This window comes from Heteronotia binoei, chromosome 13 (assembly GCF_032191835.1).
Source record: "Heteronotia binoei isolate CCM8104 ecotype False Entrance Well chromosome 13, APGP_CSIRO_Hbin_v1, whole genome shotgun sequence".
Classification (NCBI taxonomy): domain Eukaryota; kingdom Metazoa; phylum Chordata; class Lepidosauria; order Squamata; family Gekkonidae; genus Heteronotia; species Heteronotia binoei.
The window spans coordinates 55,224,045-55,245,397 of record NC_083235.1 but is presented as its reverse complement, the minus strand read 5'-3'; the positions used below and the strand labels follow the sequence as shown (position 1 = coordinate 55,245,397).

Sequence of the window (21,353 nt, the reverse complement as noted above, 5' to 3'; positions counted from 1 at the left end):
GAGAAGTGTGAAGAGCAGATGATGGAGATGGAGATGGGACCTTTGGAGTACAAGGTGGGGAAGGAGGAAGTGGAGAAGGACATGCCAAGAGCAATCTGTTATGAGATGTAGAGTTACTAAACAGTCATGGCAGATAACATCCAGTCTCCTTAGACACCAGTGTGAAAACGAAGTCACGGGGAAGCTAATTGTGGATAAAATGCTGTGACTTCATTATTATGGGTCATTGTTATGGTTTTAAACATTTTCATGAGTAGATGGATAGAGCTTCCTTTGAACCAATGCTGGGTCCTGTTTTTCATGACAGGATTTAAGACTGGAACACTGGGGAAATGCCTTTGCTTAGGTGTCTCCTGTGAAAAATGAACAATCTCCTGGCTTTTGCTAACATAGCTTCATGCAAATTTGAGCCTTGGCATCACTCTTTGTACAAATCATGTACTGGGGAAGAGGCCAAAATCTGTGTGGCTTTGTAACCTGAGAATAGTCAGGTTGATGTTTAGTAAAATGCCTGTCTGGGATTCACAGCCGGGATTCTTCCAGCTATTTCTCTACATGCCTTAAAAACTCAGCTGTGGAAAAGGAATGAGAGGAGTTCCTGTGTGAAACCATGGGCCTCTGTTGCCACCTGGTGCCTGCTAGCAACTATGCTGAGAGAAAACTGCTACATTCTCTCACTGGGGTGGAGGAAGAATAGCATGATACACCTTACCCTTGAAAGTTAACTATATCCTTGTGCAGAGGAATCTGTGTGGCATTGAAGATAGAGGACTGAACTAGGATCTGAGGGGCCTAGGTTTAAATCCCCCAACTCAGCTATGGACTTTGCCAGGTTGCCAGTCATTCCCTCTCAACCTTGCTAACCTCTTAGCATTGCAGTGCAGATAACTGAGGAAAGGGAGAATGTTATGGGCTGCCTTGAGCTCCTCAGAGGAGGTGGGATAAAATGGGATGGGCAGAATAGCTGGCTACTTTGGCTGACCTCCCATTCATGATCCGCAAAAGGGTACTTGCTAAAAACGTTTACTAAGACAAACAAAAGCCCTGTTATCCTTTTTATTTATGAACAACCAAAATAACACCAAGTGGTGTGCCACATTTGAAATCTCCAGAACTCTTTATCAAGCTGGATGTTTAAAAGGGGGTGGGAGTGTGCATGCATGTGTGTGTGCTTCAGGTTTCCTCCTTCCTTTTGTTTTCATGTGCTTAATTTCCAGTCTGGAGATTTCAAAGCCTTGCAAAAACTGTTCTGTGTGTGTGTGTGTGTTGTTCCTCTTGTTGATCATCCTACAAAAATATTACATGGCTTTTGTTTTGGAGTATTTGTTGTTCTTCTTGTTGATCATCCTACAAAAATATTACATGGCTTTTGTTTTGGAGTATTTCTTTGGACCAATGTGGTTACCTGTAAACCCAGACAAACAAGTATGTGCTCCAGCATGCATGCTAAAACTCATGCCTGGCAGAACAAACAGCTGCATTTTTTTAAAAAAAAAAAAGCAGTAGCCTTAAAAGAATGCAGATGCAACTCATTATTTGTAAAGCTAAGCCTCTGGCACATGTGCCCAAACTTCAAGGCTGCCACAGCACAAGCAAGACTCCCCATTCTGCTGTCACTGTCTGTGCAGGCAGACGCATTCTCAGCAGCAATGAAGCTTCCACACAGGGATTTCCCCTCTGCTTTCCCTTAACCCTCATCTGTCCTTCCTCACACCTTCAGTGGGCTTTTTGCATGTTTTTTTTTTAAAAAAAATGGTAATAGGAACATCAGTACAGTGTTAGATCTCCATAGTGATGTATTTACTACTGATAAACCCAAAAAGCCAGCAAAAAGCCTGCTTGCAGGGGAGGAAAATGGCAGACGTGAAGGCAAACAGCAATGGATGCGAGTGGGCAGCTGCAGAAATCCACACCTTCCTATCCACTTTGGGTACACTCCCAGTTCATGCCAGGCACTGTCCAGGCCTGTCTGATCTCCTTGTTGCCTTGCATTAACTGAGTATGCCCACCCAGAAAGCTCTGCAGGGGAAGATGAGTAGAGGTGGGCAAGCTGTGTTAGGGTGCTTGTCTGCAGTTTCTGTCTTCTCCTCGATCAAGCCGTATTTCTTTGGAGTTTGGTATTTGAGAAGTGGCACCCCGAGGCTTTGGAGAGGCGTGGGAGGTCATGGGGACAATAAGTTTGGTCATATGATGAGGCAAGGCCATGTCCCACTTTCTCCCCATAGGTTCATATGGGAGAAGGATGGCACAGCATTAAATGTTGAGAATGTGCCACGCATGCGACTGGATAACATGGGCACTTTACACATTGCCCAGACCTGGTCAGGCGACATTGGCACCTACACCTGTCGAGTGGTGTCTGCTGGAGGCAACGATTCTCGCAATGCCCACCTGCGAGTCCGGTAAGGCCCAAGTCCTTAAGTCACCTGTTAACAGCTGCCTCACATTAGGGACAGTGTATTCTGGTGCATGAACAGAAAGAAGGGCAAGGAGCAAGTGGGGCTCCTAAGCAGCATCTCACATATCCTCCTGAGTAACATACTCATTTTGGTACAAATATTGCAGAAATGACCTTGCTGCAAACAGAATGCAGACATGGATCTCCATTAACTTGCCCTGTTTGGGGATCTACTGTACAGCCTGTAACTACGGTAGTTTGAAATATCTCTGCAATACCAAGCCCTGCAACAATACCCTATGCAGTATTAAGCCCCTGTGCACTTGGGTGTGCTTTTCCACAGGCATACTAAGCACCACAGCAGCTCTTTAAGCATGGTTCAGTCCCATACTGCAAGGGCTCATTTGCGAACAATCAACTGCATGGGTCTTTCCCACAGAACAGACCCATGCAGTCAGCCCTTCCCTCATGGTCCCATTATTTCTCTGCAGCATGGGGTTACAAAACATAAAGCATCTTTCACACCCCTGGGTGAGCATGTGAAGGGAATCCGAGTGGTGGGGTGGGGTGGGGGGGGTTGCACAGCCATTCTAACCTGAAAACAAATTGCAGTGTAGTACTTTCCTTGTAGCAGATAACCAAGGAAAACAAACAGCAGAATAGGTAGCCTCCAATTATCTCAGCACACACATAATACACATCTGTTTATTCACATGGTATCTCTGAGCTCTTACCATGTTTTCCATGCATCAACACCATGTAATTAAACAAGATGCCTGCGATCCAGAGACTGGTAACCAGTCCATCCATGACAGCACACAGTGTAGGTTAGTACCCATGGCTATGCCCAAATCTCTCCACTATTCCCATGGGTAGCACTCTTGTCTTTGGGGTTCTGTTGTCTGATAGCTTCTAAGATTGGTTTCTTCTACCATCATCTTCATCAGGCAGCTCCCCCACGCACCAGAAAACCCCATTGCTGTGCTGAGCACTGTAGAGAAACGTGCCATCAACTTGACATGGACCAAGCCCTTTGATGGAAACAGCCCACTGCTGCGCTACATCCTTGAGGTCTCCGAGAACAGTAAGGCATCTTCCTGCCATACAAAGGTGGGAGTGAGAGATTGATAGATCCTGGGACTCTTAAATTTCTCTGTGGACTCTCACCAAGACTGATTCTCAGTCTAGATTGTTACAATCTAGTGTGTGCACCATAGCAGTTTGTGGTGTTTCTTCTTCTTCTGCTTCTTCAGGCTTTACACCAGCTTTAAATTCTATGGTCTATATTGGGTGCTGCTGAATCATAAGAGAACCTATTTTTGCCTGCTATAAATAGTGATCCAAGCCAAAAAAGGGGGGGGGCTCCTCATTCCTCCCTCTCCCCCATCCATCAGCTAAGCTTTGACTGTGGCATTTGCTTCTCCCATGAAAGCTGCATAGCTTCATCCATTCTCTAATGCTTCTTTAAATACCGTTTGGAATAGAAGTAGCCCCTGGACAAAATCCAGTTCATGAAAACTCCTGTATAGAGGAACCTGCATAGGGCCCCTTAAAAGAATTAGGTGGGAATAATAGAGCTTGCCCATCATTTTTCTTTCTCCTTGTTCACTTGCTCCTCTTTCTTTTGTGCCTGGCAGATGCTCCCTGGACAGTGCTGATGGCCAGCGTTGACCCTGAAGTAGTCTCAGTGCTAGTGAGAGGCCTGGTTCCTGCCCGCTCCTACCAGTTCCGGCTATGTGCTGTCAATGATGTGGGCAAAGGCCAGTTCAGCAAGGACACAGAGAGGTGAGGTGGACATATCATGGACCAGGGGGCGAAGGTGTGTTATAATTAGGGGAGTAGGGGGGATGGAGCTCATAGAGTTGAGTATAGGAATGCATTGAAGTGAATTCAGGAAGTTGGGGGCAGGACTGTTTTTAGCGAGAAGGAGACAATATGAGTAGGTGGACGGTTATTCTGGCTTGAATGTACATGATAATGATGAATGTGGCCACAGCAAAGACCGTTTAAGTACTGTGTAACCTCATGCTATTATGGGTTGTATACAAAGTATAATGTGACACTATCAATGAGCCACATGGTGAAAATATGATGAGCTTTTGGGGTTTTTTTTTTTTTTTAAAAAATGGTTAATTTACATATCTTTCATCATCCATCTACAATGTAGAGACCCCTGCTTTGTCTGAGACCTGGTTTTGCTGCTTTTATCATTAGCGTGAAGGGGCCACTACCCAGTTTACCATTACATACAGTGATGTGTCCAACATCGTATAGCGTAACCATATAAAGACTCTAACCATCTGCCCTCTTTGTTCTATCAAGGCGCTGTGTAAAAGTGAAAAGATGTGCATGTATAATGGGAAGCTGTCTGTATATGTGCACAGAACAATAAATGGGCACTTATTCTGGTATGGCTGAGTTTGGTGCTGCCTAGTTATGACTGCTTGAGAGTTTAACAGAGTTTAGGGCCAGCCTTGGAACATGCCTTTTGTATTACCTTCCTTTCATCAGAGTTTCCCTTCCTGAGGAACCTCCCACAGCACCTCCACAGAACGTCATTGCCAGCGGCCGCACCAATCAGTCCATCATGATCCAATGGCAGCCACCGCCAGAGAACCACCAGAATGGCATTCTCAAGGGTTACATTATCAGGTGAGTAAGGACAAGCCGCCCTGAGCCACTCTGTGGGAAGGGCGGGATATAAATTATAGAATAAATAAAATAAATAAATAAAATAAGCACCATGCCAAGTTTCCAGTTCTGCTTCCTTCCATTGAATTCCATGAGCCTCTTGGTATATCCCATAGTCTGGGCAGAAATGGGGAAATCAGAGGGTGTCCCGCATGGTAAGACTATCCCTTACTGCTTTTACCACGGGTCGGCCCAATGTACAACATTTATTAGCAACATAAAAACAATCCATTAATCAAGATCATAGTACAGTTTAACCCCCAATGGCAGGGGAGGAGGGAGAAGGCAGCTAATTGTCCAAACTGTTGTTGTCTTCAATCATATGCTTGGTGGAACATCTCTGCCTCTGGGGAACTGTAGTAAGTCCTGCAGGGTCATGATGTTGTTTGGCAGAGGGTTCCACCAAGTTGGAGCCAAGGTCGAGAAGGCCCTGGCTCGGGTTGAGGACAGCCAGATGCTTTTTGAAGCAGGGACTTCCAGCAGATGCTGTTCTCCTAAGTGCAACGCTCTCTCGAGGACACACCAGGAGAGGCAGTTCCCACAGGTATGTTAGTCTTAACCATATATTGTTCCCTTGTCCAGATTTTGCCTGGCTGGCCTTCCTGTTGGCTACCAGTTCAGGAACATCACCAATGCTGATGTTAACAACCTGCTATTGGAGGATCTGATCATTTGGACCAACTATGAGATTGAGGTGGCAGCATACAACAGTGCTGGACTGGGTGTCTACAGTTCCAAAGTAACTGAATGGACTCTCCAGGGTGGTAAGTTTTCTGGAGGAGGGAAAGATGGTATTTTTCCTTGAGAGAACTGATTGGTTACAGAGGCAAACCCAAATGATTAGAGAAATTGCAACAAGTTTAAACATCAGCAGTAGGGCCTGTAAAGGAGAGATGTTCCGCCAGGCTTTTGCTTGCGGACAGTGACAGTTGCCAGGCTGGCACCTCTTCCCCCCCCCCCCCCCCGCCCATCTCCACTTAAGGGGGAGGACTGCTCCCAATGCCTAAAAAGCAGAACTATAGCACATTATAAAGAATGTCCATTGAGTTGCAACTGTTTTTAAAATTCACTGGACAGTTGCAACCCCATGGACATTCTATATAATGTGCTAAAGTTCTGCTTTTTTAGGCACTGGGAGCAACTTTATTGATTTTATGTGTATTTCTTGTTGTACGTTGCCTAGAGCCTGGCATTGGCCAGGATGAGGCGAAATAATAACAACAACAAATTGAATGTTGCAGGTTTGGGAGTGGCATCTATAGGGAGTGTGTGTGTGCAGGGTACTGTGTGCAGGATAACAGGAGGACAAATACAATGTCAGTGGATCACAATTCACATCCATGATGTAAACCCTTAATTCTGAAAGTAGAGCTAGTGAGCACAAAGAGGGGCTGCCTAGCCAGATAGGTGGTGTGAACTGCAGTGCCTCTTTTTGCCATTATGTCCAGCCCTCCATCCATTCTGAGTGAGTTGCCACCTTTTGATTTCCTGTCCCACAGTTCCCACAGTGTCTCCTGGTAACGTGCAGGCTGAGGCCACCAACTCCACCACAATACGCTTCTCGTGGAACCCACCCAGCCCCCAGTTTGTGAATGGCATCAACCAAGGCTACAAGGTAAGGTGAAGGCAGGCAGTCTTACCAAATTTCCATGTTTGTTGCTGTAAGCCTCAAGCTTTGAACTACCCTTACATACTAGGTCCAAAGCATTTTTTTGATTGTTTATTAAACAAAGCAGACGACACAGCTGCTGTCAGTAGGCTCCAGACTTGAACTCTGTATGGAGGTAAGTGGGGATGTGGACTTGCTGCATACCCTTTTAACACCACTAAGCAGGTGGTTATTTTGCCTCAGGAAGTCTAAATAGGTCAGAATTGGTAGAAGATGTTGCAAGCCTTGCCTCAAAGGGCCCCCTGTGGGCTTTCTTTTTTCCACAGCTGATGTTTAAATAGAACGGGAATCTATACTCACTCCCCCATTGACTAGAAGCTCTTTTGCTCTGTGGCCTTGCTTCAGGAAGGGCCAAGTGCCATGTCTGTTCTTCTGTCTGTCTCATTTCATTGGGTGTTTTAGGGGGATTGATCATTGCATAAAGTTGTTCTTGGACCAGCCAATTACTGTTGCCGTGCCTATAACTCTTTCATGAAGAGCTCTTCCTTCCTTTCTGCTTTGCTTGTTGCAGTGCAGATATACAGAGGGTGCAGGGTCTAGTTAACAGGAAGTGTGCTGACATGTAACCGCCTTCTCCCTACACAGGCCTATTTGAGCCAGCAAGAGGCCCACACAAACATGAAGAAATTGAAAGACCTGCCATAATATCCAGTTACTTCTAGTCTGTTTTCATCCCATTCTCACTTAACACAATATGTGTTATATAAGTTCAGAGCTAGCCATTGTATTAGACAGAATTGTTTATATAAAACAACTATCCTTATGGTTGCTGTTTCAGCATATGCCTTCCATTATTGAGAAGCTACTGCACGCATTTGGTCCAAACTGAAAGGGCAATTTAATTATAAAGGTAAAAGAGTTTAATCCACTGTTTTTCTTGATGAGGTATCTCTATCTTTAACTTCATTAGTTGCTACATAGAATAAATTTGATGGTATTAAAGCCCCTAATTTCACATTTCCATCCTTTATGATTTCAGATGACCTTCTTAACAACTCACTGTTATTCCATAATTGGCCTCTTTTTTCAAAAAGACTTAATTTTTTTAAGTTATTCTCATTGTTCCAAATTTGCCTATTAAAATATTTTTACATGATGTAACATTTATTTGGGAGCTTTGCCTTGTGCGTTCAATCCCAAATTGTAATTAATTCAAATTTCCATTAATTAAATTGAATTAAAACATTAAAACTTGTTTCTTAATCTACTCCAAAGAAGTTCGGAAATTTAATTGCTGCCAAACAAGATAACCAACATTAAGAAGGATACTTAACATACTTATTAAGTGCCACTTAGTATTTTTGATTAGTATTTTTGGAGGCCTAATTAGTATCTAATTAACTTGCTATAGGCTATTTCGCACCATGCCAATTAAACACCCCGACATCCTTGAATGTAACACCATGACAAAGTAGCTGATTGTGCATTGTTATCAGTGTCAGTTAATCAGGCAGATTGTGTTGAATATTGTTTTGGATGGATAAGTCCGCACAGTTATTAAAACTCAACTATTCCTTTTTGCTATTAATTGATATTTAAATAACACCAAATAAAAGAGAGGAACTGAAACAATTTAAGCTCCAGTGGGTTACCTAAACCCTTGTCAGATTTCTTTTATTATTATTATTACTGTTCTGACAAAGGGAGTTCTGACTCTCAAAAGCTTATATCCCTAAAATCTTGTTGGTCTCGAAGGTGCTCTGGGCTTGAATTATTATCCATTATCCATGACTATTCTTGTTACTGTTAACCTTTTATGCAACCTGTCTCTTACCATTTCAGCATGGCATGAGAGGGAGGCTGCTCTAATGCTTATTTTATAGACAGAACAATTGAGAATGGAAAATAACAGCAGCAAAGAGATTGGGAGTCTTGTCTCCTGCATCCACAGTGAATGTATCATTTCATAGTCCAGAACATTGTCACTGATGCCTTTCAAGCATCACTGGAGCATATGAGTCACTCTGAGCCTTATCAAGGGGCTACATTCTCCTGGGAAAGGAAGGCAGAGCACAGACTGGAGTGAGGGACTATGGCACTGCCCTGAACGAGCCACTGTTATTCATCCCAAATCCCACAAAGACAAGCCATACTTTATCCTCATATTGCCTCAACTGCTGGCTACTTTAAGCCACATCTGGCCCATGAAATGGGGTTTCTTAGCCTTCACAAACATATGTGAAGCTTTGGCCTATACCATGCTGGGCTGGTATCAAGGCACTATTTGCATTCTCTGGTTACTGTAATGTGGAGGGCATTTTTAAATTATTTTATTTCAGCTTCTTTTCTGGGCCCAAATGGCTGGTCTTCACCACTACCCCAAGCTTTAAGACGCAATTATATGTGCAAATTGAATACTATTTTACATTTCCTCAGAGAGCAAGCTATATAGGCATAGGTGTTTTCCAGATACCCATAGGAGAAAATCTGTGGGCAAAGATCAAGCTGCTTTTAAACTGTCTCCTCTTAACTGCGTTCCCTCTGTGCCTGTCTTACAAGTTCAGTGCCAGGCATATCTCTGAGGAGAGACATAGCTGTCGTCTCATGACTGATCCCTTGCCCCTTCAGCACACACCTCTCCTTCAGAGCAACAATTGCCAGCCTTTAATCCCAGCAAGTTTCTTTCCAGATGTCTTTGAAGAGCCATAGATGAAGGAAAGACAGATCAGAGGAGCTGAAAGCCAGAGGAGAGGATTTTTTAAAATCTCGTATGGCTTTCAAGTAACTCTTTGAGTAATAGGGCAGTAGGGATTGAGGCCAGACTCAGAAGTTTGCTCACATACATATAGATCTAGCCAAAGGTTAAACAGACATATGAATGTTCATCTGCTATCTGTTAGCCAAAATGGAATGCAAATATCCCATAGGGCTGAGGAGAAGCACTGAGGACCTTCCTGATTAGAGTCAAGTGCTTTTCTTGGGTTTTCTGTGGGGCGGCTCTCTGTGTGGCGACAAGATAAGCTGTAAGATTCTAAAAGAAAACTAACTGAATGTTGATTACTTTGGTCAGCCATAAATACTACAAAGAGCAGCTTTGTATCCTTACCAGGAATGCCATCAGCTCTTGGATGCCTTTGCATTCTCCAAGCAACTTTTGTGCTAGGATTCTATAAGGAATCATGGCTCTTGACCTCAGCATGTCCATTTACACCTTAGCATAACTGCTGTGATTGCCTAGTGATGCCCCTAAGAGCCTTTGACTGCTCCTCTACACTGATCACACTAGCTAAGAACTTGCAAATGCACCAAGCCCTGGGCAGAATCCCACCTCCTAAGTGCCTCCTATGCCCATGGCCATACTCCCATTACAAGCCATTTTATGTACAGGAACTTAATAGGAGGCAATGAACAAACATGCAAGTTGCATTTTAAGATTGTGGTTTAGAATTGCAGTTTTCTCAAAACATTACTCCCAAGTAATTCCACCACAATGACAGCAGCAAAAGCCCTGAACAGCTTAAGTGGCTTGAGAACTTCAATTGTTCAAAATAGTGTGGAGTTATATATCTTAATATCATATTATTTAAATATTTTATACACATTATCTGTTTTTATTTGTCTTTAACTTCTCTATTACAATGTTTAAATGCTGTAAGTGCCACAAGATCCTTTGGGTGAGTGGTGACTTATAAAAAATTCTAATAAATAAATAAAAATTCCTCTCTATGATCAGAGACTGACAGTTTTTAGAGCGCATCTCACTATTCGGATGTGCTGCACTGCTGACTCCAGACAACAAAATTATTAAGGTGGGATCAGCTCATGAAAACCAACAGCCATTATGTACACAATTTATTGAAAGCATCTACGGTGACATGATTGTTCAGATAAATGCTCTAGCACTTATATTTATACCCTAAACCGCAATGCTAAGAATAGCTATTTAGATTACAGAATACAAAATAATCTGAAGAATGAATTGTTGTTTCTTTGTTTCCTCCCTAGGCTATAATTTCTTTCTGATTTTTATCCCTGAATTTAAGCAACCACAATAAGGGGGTCAGTTTCACTTAGTAGATTGCCTAGGGTAATGACTGGGTTGAGAGGAGTGAATCAGAAGCAAAGAGCATAACAGCTCTTTGTCTTTATATTTAAGAAGTCAGAAATATGTCTATAAAGGATTCTGTTTACAGAACTTATTCACACACCCTGTAGTTACACCTACCAGATACTTAAGTGTTAATATGTAGCCATGGAAAGGGGGAAAGGCAGGTCAACTTTGATCTAAGTGAGCCCAAAAATGTAGAAAGACAGAAGCAAACTCAGAAGTACCTGTTTGTTGAGGTTAGAGACAAGGAGTAGCCAGTTCACCCTGAGCTTAGTGGATTGCCTGAGAGTGCCTGATGCGCTGTGAAGGCTAAGCACATGGGAACCTGAGAAGGTCCAGTTGGCAGAATCCATGCAACCCATTTTGAGTTGTTAAACTTAAGTGAAGAAAGCAAAAAAAATAGTACTACCCATTGTATTCGTATTATTATGAGCTATTTTCAGATCTTCCTGAACCTCGCTCATTTATTATATTGTGGGAAATTATTAACTTGTTGATGCTCTCTTATTTTGATTCAGCATTTGCTGTAATTTAGCTTCACTTAACTTGTTGCTTGTTATAAGTTGTGATTTATGTTCAGATAGGATCCATCCCAGAGGCCTTGCTTTAATTCCTGCAAAGTTTTCTCCAATTTTTTGCACAAAGTACTGGCAGATCAATTCTCTGCCACCTGAAAGTTCTCAAATCAAGGCTGGTGTTTTTTCTTTGTGTCTCATTGGGCGTTTTCACACTGACCTTAATCGGTAGCAACGCCCCTCTTCAGCGTGTAGGATCTGCCCGGATTTCGCACCAATTGCCGCGGAGCACCCGGAAGAGCCGGAAAGTCCCGCGGCTTTGCGGCGCAAATGGAAACCGCCAAAATCCAGTTTCCATTTGCGCCGCAAAAGCCGCGGGACTTTCCGGCTCTTCCGGGTGCTCCGCAGCAATTGGTGCGAAATCCGGGCTGATCCTGCGCGCTGAAGAGGGGCGTCACTGCCGTTAAGGTCAGTACGAAAATGCCCATTGTTTCAGCCACAGGTTTCTGCACTGAAATAAGAATGACCTGTTGAATTTCTCTTCCTTATGTTGAGATGATGCTCAGACTAAAAAGAGTTCAACTCTAACCATAAACTTGAGTGTGGCTGGGCACTTGACATCAGGTCTAACTATCCCAGCAAATTCTGATAAGGGTCCTTGATTTCAGTATTTTGGGTTAAGAGCATGCAATGTTTGTCACTTTTACTGGAGAAAAGGATCCACTGATAGTTCATTTTTCATATGTTAAGGCATTTAACTATATGAAATTTAAAAACTATTAGCTGCTTTACACTGATGTTTTTTTTAAAAAAAAACACATTCTAATGGCAAAATTAAATAGGCCAATTGGTAGCAATTCTTATGACACACTTTGAAGCTCCCAGGTTAGTCTGCCAAATCACTGCCTTGCTCTCATTGGCCTTTATAACTAATTGCTTCCACCTGACTGGGATCATGATGTTCTTCATTCTCCTGTAGCTCATCGCTTGGGAACCAGGACAAGAAGAAGACATGACAATAGTAACGGTGCGGCCTAACTTCCAAGACAATATCCACGTGGGTTATATCTCAGGACTCAAGAAGTTCACCGAGTATTTTACTTCAGTGCTGTGTTTCACCACACCAGGCGATGGACCCCGCAGCCCACCACAGCTGGTGCGCACCCATGAGGACGGTACGGCCCTTCCCTTTGGAGCTGGGCACAGGCACAGCTCACGGGTTCCTGAGGGGCTGTGGCTCAATAGTAGAGCATCTGCTTGGCAGGCAGAGGGTCCCAGTTTCAATCCCTGCAATCGCCAGTTCAAAGGTTCAGGTGGTAAATGATGTAGAAGATCTCCACCTGAGACCTTGGGGAGCCACTGACAGTCTGAGTAGACAGTACTGACCATGATGGACCAATGATCTGATTCAGTATAAGGCAGCTTCATGTGTATGTCTATGGAACTGTGGGTTCACAAACCTTTGAGTCACTGACCAACGTAGTTTAAACATCATCTTCCACCCTAGAAGAAGTCTAACCCTTTTGCAGTTGTAGAAGTTGATTCTTGGTTGCTGAGTTGGTATGGACTCTCTGAAGGTCCCCAATTCCATAATGGCTGTTTTCTGTAGTCATCTTTACATCCAACCCCTGACTATGTTCCCTGGGAATTGTCCATAACTGGCAGCTTCCCTTTTTTGTTTTCTTGATTAAGGGGGATGTTTCTTCTGTTGTAACTCTCTGGGTGGTGGGATTGTTTGTTTGGCCAGTTCCGGGTCCAGTCGGACACCTCAGCTTCAGTGAGATCCTGGACACATCTCTGAAAGTCAGCTGGCAAGAGCCTATAGAAAAGAATGGCATTCTGACAGGTAAGAGATACTGTGAGTCAGTGGGGGAGGTAAAGGGGAACTTTCCATTATACTTGCGGCGGGGAGGGTCATCTAAAATGTATTTGAAATGTTTCTTTCCTACATTTCCATTAAAGGCCTTCTCCTGTAGCGTTGTACTTTCATCTTAGGCTTCTGAACATCTGATCTTTATATTGAAAACCATGCTCTCATTTAGCTAGGAAGCAGCTGGGAGGATTTCCATCCTGGGAGCCATATTGGTTTCAACTCCACTGCAGCAAGGGAGCAGTTTGGAAACTAGAACCATGACATTTGTTTGTCTCAAGCTTCATGGAGCCCACCTGCTTGCAATAAATAGATTTCAAGGATGTATTATAAGAGATCAGGTGCACTGAGGCAACATAACCAGCATCTTAGAAGGTCAGCTGGAACAGCCTAAATTTGGCTTATAGCCAGAAAATTTGTTGGGATCATTTTGTTTGCTCCTAGATACAGGTGTAATTTGTGCAGTGTTTTATATGTTTATGTTTTGGGTCCTCTTTTAGGCTACCGAATCTCCTGGGAAGAATACAATCGCACGAACACACGTGTTACACACTACCTGCCTAATGTCACACTGGAATACCGTGTCACAGGCCTCACAGCCCTTACCACCTACACCATTGAAGTGGCAGCTATGACTTCCAAAGGACAGGGACAAGTTTCCTCCTCTACCATTTCTTCAGGGGTTCCTCCAGGTGAGCTTGGCTCACAGGTCCTGCCTGCAACGGTCATAGGCTGTAGCACAAGTAGGGCAGAGATCACTGCAGCCTCTGCCCCCACAGAAATCTTAAGTTTCTCCTGGAAGTTCAACCTGTACACAGCCCTGTGCATAATTTAAAAATAATAATAAATCTGTAGACAGGGATTTCTGCTCTCCAACAAATGCAGATAAAAAGACCCCGGATGGAGACTGTTAAATCATTCAGCATATGCCCAGCTGTATTAGAAATCCAATAATAGGTACAAATAGAAATGGATTGACTATCCCATTTCAGATACTGAGATCACTTATTCAGAAGTGTAATCACACTCGCATGTCCACTATTTGTGATTCTTTCTTGTGAGGACAGGAAGAGAGAGAATTCTGTGGCAGCTCTGCTGAAGGTTTTCTTTTTAAGAGGGAGGGGAGGGAATAAGACTAGATTATGCTAGGAAAAAATTGCCTGTGGATGGTTGTGGGAGAATCATACAAAAGAAGCATCCATGGTCTGATTATGGTCCTAAATCAGCAGTGCTGCCTTTGCTTTGCTTACCTGTGCTGTATATCCTGGAAGTTCTTGCTTTGCTTACCTATGCTGTATATCCTGGAAGTTCTTGCTTTGCTTACCTATGCTGTATATCCTGGAAGTTCTTGCTTTGCTGGCCAGCAGTGCCTGCTGCAAAGAAATCACATCTCTCAGAGATTATGGCATTTTGCTCATTGCAGCCTCAGGTTTGCTTCGTAAACATGGAATCAAACCAAAGGTTTTGAGTAATGTAGTGGGGTTTGGATTTGGGGTAAGTGATCATTTCATCTTTTTCATGAGAGCAAGGGCAGACATCTTTGTCCTCATCTGGTTTAACTGTTTGAGGGCAGTGACCTTTCTGGACCATGCTCACCAGATCTTTATGTTGAGCACTGGGGACATAGCACTCAGCGCCATGGCTCCTGCAATCTGGGAATTCAGCTCTAGAGCACAGGTCAGAACCCAGTCCAAACCACTATGAAAGGTATAATTGGCAGTTGTTTTCTGTAACTATCAACTGCTTTCCCTAAACTTCAAGTGGTAAACTGTATTCAAGATACTAGGAGCTTAGTGGAAGCATCTGAGGCACTTCCCCTTGGTGAGGATGAAGCCACATCTAACCTTCTCAGGCTCCCAGGAACAGAATTTAGAAGATTCATTTTCATGAACAGTTAGATTTCTCCCATTTGATTTAATTAAGTTCATCTTTGTGAACTTTGACTTTGCCAATCTCAATTAATTTCACTGTTTGTTTGAGTAATTCAGTTAATTCAAGTGTGTGTCTCGTTTGTGCAAGCAGACGACATGTCCCTCGCAGTCTGACAAGCAACCACTCAGCTTCAGATTTATTAAATTAACAAACATCAAAGTAATGAATATGAGATTGCAGAAAACATTGACAGCAGCCCTCATGACCTTTATGGGATGCAAAGTCTGAATTTCATTATTATTTCAGGTTATTTCAACATTTCTTGGAGGCCGTTTCCTTGGCTAGGTATCAGCCAAAGGTGTAGCATTTTTATAACCCAGCTTTAGTATCCCACCAGGCTCTGGAGTGGAGGGTTCAAGGTCCAAGTCTGGATCAGAATACAGGGCTGTATCCCAGGATGAACAGGTTGACTCAGGGCTCTAAGGTGTCTCAACTGCCTCCCTCTGTGGCAGCATTAGGTGTCCAACTGTGTCCTTCTCTGAGCCTCATGAGGAGGGGTCTGTACTCAGGGTGACATTGGGCCAGTCACTCTGTCAGCCTACCCTACCGTACAGGGTTGTCAAAAGGATATAACGGAGGAGCACAGTATGTCAACTTGAGCTCCTTGGAGGAAGAGTAGGGGAAGATGTGAGGGGTGCAGGGGGGATGCTCAGCACTTTCCCTACTGTCTTCTTTTCTACTCCGAATTCCCTTTGCAAGCTGCTTTTCCCTCTAGCCCTGAAAGAGTGGTCTGTCCAGTGTGTTTCATCCCTAGGCTGCAGGCAGCCAAGATCTATCCTTTTTTTCTCTTTTGTCCACAGAACTCCCAGGCCCCCCTACCAACTTGGGTATCTCCAACATTGGTCCCCGCTCAGTCACACTTCAGTTCCGCCCTGGTTATGATGGCAAGACATCCATTTCCAAGTGGCAAGTGGAAGCTCAGGTAACCTATGGGTCAGACTCATCATGCAGCTGATGCCTTCCTTTGTAGCCCTTAAAATAGCTTTGTTGCATTAGGGTTGAAACACTGAAGTCCAAATTTTTGCATTCAGAATAAATTACACAGGGTTGGGGGAGGTTTATGCACTTAAGTACATAACAGCACTACTGGATCAGACCAAAGGTCCATCCTGTGCAGCATCCCATTCCCCACAGTGGCCAGCAGAACCGGATTAACAATTAGACCAAGTAGGCACTGGCCTATGGACCCCCACGCCTTTAGGGGCCCCAGGCTGGTCCCCCCCCCCCCAGTTTTCCGCTGCTTGCAGCCCTCCTAGCCTGCACGCACAACCAGCAACTGAGACGCTGTTTGCCTGACTTGCCTGGTGTGGCTGCTGCTGGTGATGTTGCCAAGGTTGCCTCTCTCTGCCTCTCCCCCACAGCTTTGTCAAAGGGGCTTTTGAGAAGGTGCCTGCAGGCTGCAGTGGGGGTTGCGGTCAGCAGGGTGGGGGCTCCGACTCTGAGATAATTTGTGAGGGGGCCCCGAGATTTTGACTGCCTAGGGGCCTCCACAGGGTTTAATCAGGCACTGGTGGCCAGCTAAACGCTTTCAGGACACCCACAAGCAGACCAGGAAGTCCTTTTCCCACTGTTCTCCCCCTACCCCCAACTGAATATGGAAATTATTTAGCCTTCAGGGTTAATAGTAGCTGGCAGTTCATGAATCTGTGAAGCCCCCTTTAAAGATATCTGAGTTTGTGGTAATCATATTTTGTAGCAGTACATTCCTAAATTACTTAAGTATTGTAGGAATTACTTTGGGTGTTTTCGCACTTACCTTAAGCCGGAGCGACGTCCCTCTTCACCGCGCAGCGTCTGCACGGTTTTTGCACTAATTGCTCCGGAGCACCTGGAAGAGCCGCAAAGTCCCGCGGCTTTTGCGTCGCAAATGTAAACCGGTTTTTGGCGGTTTACATTTGCGTCGCAAAAGCCGCAGGACTTTGCGGCTTTTCCAGGTGCTCCGGAGCAATTAGTGCGAAAACCGTGCAGAAGCTGCGCGGTGAAGAGGGACGTCGCTCCGGCTTAAGGTAAGTGCGAAAACGCCCTTTGTTTTGCTTGTGTGTTGCTCATTTAGCACTTTGGGTCAAACCAAGCTGTGCTATTACAGGAGAGGGAAGAAAATGTTCTTTCTTATTTATGCAGCCAGACTTTGGAAATATTAGACGTTTTTCCCTCTTAAGATCGGAGTGGCAAAGAGCAAGGAAGAAGAGAAGGGCATGTCTATGTTGGATAGAGAAAATAATAACTGGAGCCATAGGCCAAGTTGTCTCTAATCCACCATTGTTCTGTGCAAGCAAAGGTTTTCCTAGTGGTCCAGAATTCATTATTCTCTTTTTTCAAGCCTGTGTTGTAAAGATCAGTATATGAGCAATGCCTGGTGAAATCTCAGAAACTACAGAAAACAGAAGTTATATTGATGGCAGGATGTCACTCCATTTAGAATTGCATTGTTAATCTTCTGTTTATTTGCTTTTTTATTATTGACAGTTACCTTGTATAAACAGTCCCCCCCCCTTTTGACTGGTATCCAAACAATTCAATAAACAATAAACACAGTAGTTTATTCTCACAAATGCTTGTAAAGTTCTGTAATCCGTTTTTGCACAACTGTTTATTTCTTGTGTTTAAAAAAGATAAATATTGTCCTGCTTTTCAAATTGTGAAGTAAGCAAATACCAAGTTCCAAACTTTTAAACAATGCTTTTTGCTTTAATGTCAGAGGGAGGAGAAGCATCTGAGCAATAAGCATGCTACTTCAGACCTGCTCATGTCTTGCTTGCCTCCAGGTTGGTCAAATTGGTGAGAGTGAGGAGTGGATCCTCATCCACCAGCTGTCTAATGAGCCAGATGTCCGCTCCATGGAGGTGCCCAGCCTCAATCCCTACACATACTACAGGTGGGTGCTGCCCAAAAATGGAAGAGTAGAAGAATGCTGATAAGGCCCAAACTGTAAGGGACTGTGGCTGAGCCTGCATGCACTCACCCAGGTTCTTACAATTCTGTAGTCATGCAACTTTAGCATTCTAAGAAAGTAGCCTTCCCTCAGTTGACTCTCATGAACAGCAAGATGGCTGTTTTCCTCTAGGATGGGAAGGATGGGTGACAGAAGTTGATCTGGAAGCAGAAAGACCTTATTGAGTTTTAGCTCAAGAAGAAAGTAGGCCCCCATAAGTGTTATGAGGCCGCCACCATCAATCAACCATACATACAGACTATTATAATGTGCCACAAGCACAAAGCCAGAAGTAGGAATCTGTGCAGAATGTGGTATACATGTGAAACACTTTGGATTACAATTAAACTGAAATTGAATTATCTAAATGTTGTTTTCTATTTACCTAACCCAAATAAAAGGTAAAATGAGATCCCCCACAAGATAATAACAGTTATGCAGGGCTTTTTTTCTGGAAAAAGAGGTGCCGGAACTCTCAAGAGGTAAATAGGAAAAACACAAGGGTGCCCCTCATGAACTTTTGAACATTTCTTGAGAATTTCGTTTCCACAAAGAGGTTCCAGAACTTCATTCTGCCACATTCCACAAGAAAAAAGTCCTGCAATTATCTAAGTTGGGTCCACTCTGTAAAGTTACTAGATAGGTTATACCTTGTCTAAATTCAACCCTTGTTTGGATATGAAGGGAGATGAATCAGTGCTCTAGGTAGCTCTCTCTACCACCACACTGGGGTTGAGCCAAAATTATGAGCGATGTTCAAGGCCTATAAATTTGAAATTTTAAAGCCTTGTTGGAGCATTTTCCTATGTTACTTTGCTTCTCCCTCTGAGCACTAATTAATGTTCTCCCTCTTGCCAGCTTCCGCATGCGACAAGTGAACATTGTAGGCACCAGCCCACCTAGCCTGCCTTCCCGCAGGATCCAGACCTTGCAGGCTCCACCTGATATGTCTCCAGCCAATATCACATTACGCACGGCCAGTGAAACCAGCCTTTGGCTCCGCTGGATGGTGAGCAGGGCAAAAGAAAAAAAAAACAGATCTTGTGGTTGTTTCAGGGGATTGGAGGGATCCAAGAAATAACAACGAAGCAGTAGAGGTTAATCACAGTTGTGATCAGCCATACTGGCACTGTTTACCTGGCATGCCAACATGGATAAAGAGGTCTACCAAAATAAAAAAAAAGAAAAGGATCTAAAGTTCTGACAGTTTTCTCTTGAGTGTCACAGGTTTCATGGTTTTGGGAACCCCTTGAGACTGCATAGCTTTTATGTGATTTGGCATACATTGAGTATGGTTGGGAATCATAAGCATTCTTGAAAGTTATTAGTTGCAAGCTGGCAATGATGTCCCCTTTATTCCTGCAGCCCTTGCCGGAAACAGAGTACAATGGCAGCCCTGAGTCAGTGGGCTACCGTCTGCGCTACTCACGCTTGGATGGACGTGGCCGCACACTGGCCCACACTATCCATGACCGTATGGAGCGTGAATTTACCATTGAAGATCTGGAAGAATGGACTGAGTACCGTGTGCAGGTGCAGGCCTTCAATGCCATTGGGCCCGGGCCATGGAGTCAGACCGTGGTGGGGAGAACCCGAGAGTCAGGTAGCCTCCCCAACCCAACCTCATATTTGAACAGTCAGGCAGGCCCCTAACTACCTGACTGGAACTTCATATGTAAAGCTTTGGGCTTTTCTCTGGGTCCCCACCCAAAGTGTTGCCTGTTACAGAACTACCTCAGACGAACTGATTGGTGAAGCGCTGACTCCCTTCCATTCTCTTTTCACACAGTGCCTTCCTCTGGACCAACCAATATTTCAGCCCTGGCTACAACCTCCACCTCCATGCTAGTAAGGTGGAATGATATCCCTGAAGCTGACCGAAATGGGCTTGTTCTGGGCTATAAGGTATGTATTGGAAACACTGACTCTTCCCTGAAAGGCTGCCTTGTCTTTTACACCAGATTTGCCAAAGCCCCTTAGCTTGACCTTGAAACACTTTCATTCCAGACCTAGCCTCACCATCTTCCAGAGTCTGTCTGAGTCCTGTATCCTTAGTTTGAGTGTACAGACCTCTAGCTCTGCCATTCTGTCCCTTCATATAAATATCCAACCCTGTGCCTCCTGTTCCCATCCTTTCTTGCATCACTCATCTCAATGCACAGTTTCCTTGTCTCTAAACTGGTCTCTCATGTGTACAGTAGCCCAGAAGTGGCCCTCCAGTGCTACAGGCTATATATATGCTTACGACATGATAGCCAAATGCAGCTTCTCAGGTCCTGCCCTTGAAATGCTACAGTATGGATTATTTACCCACCAAGGGACCCAAAGTCCACAGTGCCCCATCATTTTCTGAGAAGCAGTGTTCCCTCTAAACTATGCACATGAGCGGCAGCTCATTAACACAGGAAGCCTTGCTCAGAAGCAATCTAGAGCTGCACAGGGTCTTGCACTGCCCATTGCCCATTTTAAGTTTATGATATGAAAAACAATAGGATCACAGTGTACAATCAAACAATATTATTTTTTCAAAACACCATGGATAGTGGCTGCTATTGATAACAGTTCTTTGGTTGTTGTAGATTTTCTGGGCTGTGTGGCCATGGTCTTGGCATTGTGAGGACTGACATTTCACCAGCAACTGTCACTGGCATCCTCAGAGGTGTAACCCAGAAAACTGGAGTTCTCTCTGGGTCAAATTGAGAAGAAGTTGGTAGGCAGGTAATTTATATCTACTCAGGCAGGTGCGGTAGGGCTGAGTCATTCCTGGAGGAGCTTCCTGGTCTGTGACATGCTAATGGAGGGTTCTTTTCTATATGGATTGGTTATTGAAATTCTAATCTTATCTGTAGTGCTGTAGTAAGCTGTAGGGCATTACAACAGCTTTACAGATAAGATTAGAATTTCAATAGCCAATCCATATACAAAAGAACTCCCTCAGGTAAGCTCCTCCATTAGCATGTCACAGCCCAGGAAGCTCCCACAAGATAATGACTCAGCCCTACCCCACCTGCCTGAGTAGATATAAATGATCTGCCTACCAACTTCTTCTCAATTTGACCCAGAAAGAACACCAGTTTTCTGGGTTACACCTCTGAGGATGCCAGTCACAGTTGCTGCGAAATGTCAGGTCTCACAATGCCAAGACCATGGTCACACAGCCCAGAAAATCTACAACCAATGGACTCCAGCTGTGAAAGCCTTCGACAACATATCGATTACAGTTCTATTACTTAAGTCTCTAAAAAACCAAAATTACCTTTATTATTAACATTTTAATATAAATTCTATACAATGTATA

General features: G+C 44.0%; 1 protein-coding gene across 5 annotated transcripts in view; it reads left to right on the top strand.

The window, feature by feature from the left end:
- SDK2 (sidekick cell adhesion molecule 2) overlaps positions 1-21,353 on the top strand; it is a 487,588-nt gene that overhangs the window by 418,049 nt on the left and 48,186 nt on the right. For all 5 annotated transcript variants that reach the window (XM_060252314.1, XM_060252313.1, XM_060252312.1 and 2 more), the window contains 14 exons: positions 2,226-2,402; positions 3,346-3,482; positions 4,036-4,183; positions 4,910-5,050; positions 5,672-5,853; positions 6,589-6,704; positions 12,301-12,496; positions 13,069-13,167; positions 13,692-13,883; positions 15,924-16,045; positions 17,889-17,998; positions 18,914-19,064; positions 19,421-19,658; positions 19,845-19,960. In XM_060252314.1, coding sequence (XP_060108297.1) covers positions 2,226-2,402; positions 3,346-3,482; positions 4,036-4,183; positions 4,910-5,050; positions 5,672-5,853; positions 6,589-6,704; positions 12,301-12,496; positions 13,069-13,167; positions 13,692-13,883; positions 15,924-16,045; positions 17,889-17,998; positions 18,914-19,064; positions 19,421-19,658; positions 19,845-19,960 — 2,125 coding nt within the window. The remainder of the gene's footprint in view (positions 1-2,225; positions 2,403-3,345; positions 3,483-4,035; positions 4,184-4,909; positions 5,051-5,671; positions 5,854-6,588; positions 6,705-12,300; positions 12,497-13,068; positions 13,168-13,691; positions 13,884-15,923; positions 16,046-17,888; positions 17,999-18,913; positions 19,065-19,420; positions 19,659-19,844; positions 19,961-21,353) is intronic.